The sequence below is a fragment of the Poromitra crassiceps genome (genome assembly GCF_964638095.1).
Source record: "Poromitra crassiceps genome assembly, chromosome: 7".
Lineage (NCBI taxonomy): Eukaryota > Metazoa > Chordata > Actinopteri > Beryciformes > Melamphaidae > Poromitra > Poromitra crassiceps.
This window is the reverse complement of record NC_139628.1, coordinates 56,629,042-56,633,747: the sequence shown is the minus strand read 5'-3', so window position 1 is coordinate 56,633,747 and position 4,706 is coordinate 56,629,042. Positions and strand designations below refer to the sequence as shown.

The following is a 4,706-nucleotide window of genomic DNA, read 5'->3' as shown; positions in this document are numbered from 1 at the left end:
GAGGAGCACGTTGTAAACTGAACCTCCTGTCCTCAGCAGCAGGGCTGGAGGAGCACGTTGTAAACTGAACCTCCTGTCCTCAGCAGCAGGGCTGGAGGAGCACGTTGTAAACTGAACCTCCTGTCCTCAGCAGCAGGGCTGGAGGAGCACGTTGTAAACTGAACCTCCTGTCCTCAGCAGCAGGGCTGGAGGAGCACGTTGTAAACTGAACCTCCCGTCCTCAGCAGCAGGGCTGGAGGAGCACGTTGTAAACTGAACCTCCTGTCCTCAGCAGCAGGGCTGGAGGAGCACGTTGTAAACTGAACCTCCTGTCCTCAGCAGCAGGGCTGGAGGAGCACGTTGTAAACTGAACCTCCTGTCCTCAGCGTTCTCAGACTCTCACTCACACAGGAAGACAGAACACAAAGTCTTCAACTGCTCTCTGTAACATTTCTCTACAGCAGAGATACTCAACTTACTTTGCCCGGGATCCACGTTTGCAAAATGACAGGAGGCCAGGGGCCAGTTCATAAACAAACATTTATTTGTTTTATTTATTTTTTGTAGCTGATTGTAGGTATTTGGGGTGTCAGCCGCCGGAGTTTAGTCTGACAATTTTGTCCACACAGGATCGGAAAAGTTAAGTTAGTTAGTACATACAAGTACCTGGGTGGCGAGCAGGTGGCGATATTTGAGAATTGAGCTGGAGCTCAGTCAAACTTGATCGTTTTCATTGTGAATTAGAAAATGGCCAGGGGCAGGGGGCCGCATCTGGCCCCCGCGCCCCAAGGTGAGTATCACTGCTCTACAGTATGTGCTGCCAAGGCTGTTCAAGGCTCTTCCTCTCTGTCTCGCTCTCTCTCGTTCCCAGCCTCTCTCTCTTACTGCAAAACCCTTGGGAAAACACACACACACACACACACACACACACACACACAGACACACACACACACACACACACACACACACACACACACACACATCCTTCCCTCCTGTTGCCGTGGAAACACATCCCCTCCCTGTCCACCCTGTCAAGGTCAACTCGAAGACCACACATTCACTCTCGACCCACCTGGACAATCTCTGCCATATTTCACACACGTGTGTGTGTGTGTGTGTGTGTGTGTGTGTGTGTGTGTGTGTGTGCGCGTGCGTGCATGCGTGCGTGCATGCGTGCGTGCGTGCGTGTTCGTATCGATCTACACGGCTCAGATATCGTATATCTACCATCTTCTCACGTTGTCTCTGTATTTGCATATCGTTTGGGTTCAATGGAAAAAACCCACTCTCACTGTCCTCAAATGCCCTAGCCACCGTATTTGAGTTGTTTACGCCTATTATGCAGATAAGCTCATTAGGGGCGACCTGAGGTTTTCATGTTTTAAGTCAACTGAGTGTACTTAGTCTGGGAGACGCTGAACTAGGCCCCATTCAAATCCTAAACCTGCGTAAACACATGGGAACAACAGTGACGACGGTGCTGCTCGCTTGTGAATAAAACGATTGTTTCTTAATTGGTGTTACAGGTGTGTGGTCATTCCCCAGCCAGCGTTTGAACAGGTGCAAGAGGAAGCAGACAAACCCTTCTGAAATGTTCTAGGCTGAATATAGACGACGTGTGTGTGGTGAAGAATTGAAATACTGATAGGTCACAGTGACATGACAACCAGCTGTCACCTTTACCAAATGTCTATAAAGCTACTGTGGGCAGAGGGGGCTGTTTGGGGACTTATTAACAGACCCCCCCCCTGCTGCTCTGAACACAAATGTAACTGACAAAAACAACTTTCAATAAACACTGAAGTGGTTCAAAAGCAGTCGTCTTCTTCATTGGAGTTCACGACAGTGTGGCATTCTGCAGAGGGAAGACAGCATTCTTCCACATAGGTCAAGAATGCATTTTCTATATACTGTAAGTAGTGTGATATACACTTTTTTATTTAATTGTAGGCTATATTATCTCCACACTGTCTTCTCGCTCTGACTGCAATGTCCTGCTGTCCCATGCGTTACTGTGTCCCCGAACAGTTGTCCATGTCTCTTCGTCAAAGTCAACACGGACTATTCTTGTATACATTTACTAGACGACTTGGTAAGTAAGTTAGTTCTGATTCTGAAATGTTTGTTGTTTGTTTGTTGTTATGCACAAATTGCAGGAGTCGTCAATCAAAAATACTGTACTGTTTGGCATTTACGTAGAGTTAACATTGTAAACTAGCTGAAATATACATTTTAAAGAGATCCAAACATTGATTGCAATAAGCATATAAAAAAGAACATTAAAACAGCATCAGACATGTAACTACAGTATGCCACACAGTCGGTTGTGACTGTCCACGTGTTGCCAGGTTGCCTTTGCTTGTAGTTACCAGTCTAAATTAGGCAGATCATCAGTGAACCAAATCTCATGGTCCATTTTGTACATTTTGTTAGTCTGACACGATGATATTTGCTGTCACGTCAGATTATGACGACCTATATCGGCTTGAAAAGGTGGGTCAATTGAGTTCAGGAGGTTGGTTTCACCTTGCCCACATCTCTGTGTGCACCTATACTATAATCAACTGGTACAGTGTCTCTCTCCATCAAAGTCACCTTAACCTATTGCTGCACATTTAGCAGACTTGGCAAACAAATGAGGCTATTTTTCTGAGTCTGATACTGAAGTGTTCCAACACAGGAGCTCCATGTTGCCAGGTTGCCATCTCAATCCAACTGTAGGTCAAAGTGAGGCTACAGATGGTTCTGAACGGGCTAATCCACTCAGCATCAAAGTGACCCGAGTGTGACTGACGACATCATCATTATTGAACCGGCCACAAAGACATGATGAAAGCGTTTGCTGATTAATGACTACAGTGACAATCAGTTACAAACCAATCAGTGACAGTGACACACACACCTGATTGTGCCACCCTGCTTTTCAACACAGCACGTCAGCATGTGCTATTTTCATATGTGGTGGGATATCCCAAATTAGCCACACAAGCGTGTGCAAGCTACATATTGAGCAACTGCCGTGTATTTAACTGCTCTTTGAGGTGCTGCTGCTGTGTGTGGCATAGAGAGGCTATGTCTGCAGGTTAGTTAGAGCAATTATTACACTGTGTTATAATACAGAGTGATTATCTTTGAAACGCCCACATATTATTCATCATAAACTTTATGAACTCTTTATGAACTGCTGCCACGTTGTGAGAGTTTAAAACATGATCGGCACACCGCAAAGATTCTTTTTGCAAATGGCACTACACACACTCCACCCTCTCTCTCTCTCCCTCTCTCTCTCTCTCTCTCTATCACACACTCACACACTCACACACACACACACACACACACACACACATCAGATCATGGCAACTTTTCAGGACATTGCATCACTTGATCACTATATTATTGCCTAACCCTAACCCTTACCTTAACCTAACCTGACCTTAACCACTGAACCCCCCCCCCCCACACACACACACACACACACACACACACACACACACAGACACAGACACACTTCCCATTCTCTCTCTCCCATCCCTGCACACCTGGTAGGCCTACAGACGCACATCAAGACGCACACGCACACATATTAACAGGCAGACAGACATCTTACCATATGTCAGGTATGGGGGCTCCTAAATAATAATAATAATATAAAAGACTCTTACCAACAATGATGCCGCAGGCGCTGACGAGGCCGATCTCCTTCTTGAGCGCCACTCCTCCTCCTCCTCCTCCGGACTCCTTCCCCCCCGACTCGGAGGCAGCATCCTCGGCTGGGACCGACGCGCTGCCCCGCTGTCTTGGACCGTCCGTCATGTTGCTGATGGCTGTACTACTAATAGGCTATATTATAGGGTTAGGGTCTACCCGGCTTGTGATGTAGTGTTTGTCTGGTCTGTTTTGTTGTTGCACAGCGCCTGACGTCTGTCTGTCAGCCGCGAGTCTGTGCGTCAACGCGCGTCTCAAGGCTTCAGCTGCTTCGGTCCAACGTGCTGCAGTTATCTATCTGATAACAAACAAGTGAATTGTCGTTTGCGTTATCTCGATCAGTAACCCGCGACCACTGCATGTTTCACTGATGCAAACATGACACAAAAACTACAGTTCAATATGGGGGAAAAACAAACAAAAAGTGCAGTTTGTTGTAAACTTTCAACCCTGTTTTTAACGTTGTAGGAGGTTCTGTGTTCACTTCTTCACAGTGCAGTCTAACTACTGTGCGAAGCTGTAAGCCGATATCAAAACAATGAAATGCGTCCCACGGCGCAGGTAGCTAGTAACAATAGAACCCGACCAGAGCTGACGGTCCAATTGTTGGACAGAAAGTGCAGAACCAGAAGCGGATCGTCTCTCTTCTTGCAGGAGTCACAGGTGTCAGAGGTCGCGGTCAAAACAATCCGAGCGAGAGTCGCGTAGTCCACAGATATACAAAGTCAATACAAGGAAATAACTATGTCATTTTCTTGTTTTGTTTTTTTACTTAAAAATGCTCTGACTGTTTCCGCGTCCCAGGTGCGAGTTGGAGAGACATATGCGCATCCTCTGCGCAAAGACACGCGTCTTTTAAATCAAAAGCCGTTTATAGCTGCACAAACACCCGCACTGGGTTTATCTCGCAGAGGAGAGGTTGCATCTGAGTAAATAGGCTGCACGTTTTTCCTTCATATGAGTACAGTAGCACCGCCCACTTTCTGCTAGCCCCACCCACTTATCTCCTCTCCTCTCTCTTC

At 46.6% G+C, this 4,706-nt stretch overlaps 1 protein-coding gene across 1 annotated transcript in view; it reads right to left on the bottom strand.

The window, feature by feature from the left end:
* Positions 1-3,977, bottom strand: part of slc7a8a (solute carrier family 7 member 8a) — a 41,097-nt gene extending 37,120 nt beyond the window's left edge. The window contains exon 1 of the mRNA XM_083639763.1: positions 3,642-3,977. Coding sequence (XP_083495889.1) covers positions 3,642-3,792 — 151 coding nt within the window. The 5' untranslated portion in view covers positions 3,793-3,977. The remainder of the gene's footprint in view (positions 1-3,641) is intronic.
* Between the last annotated feature and the right edge of the window lie 729 nt (positions 3,978-4,706).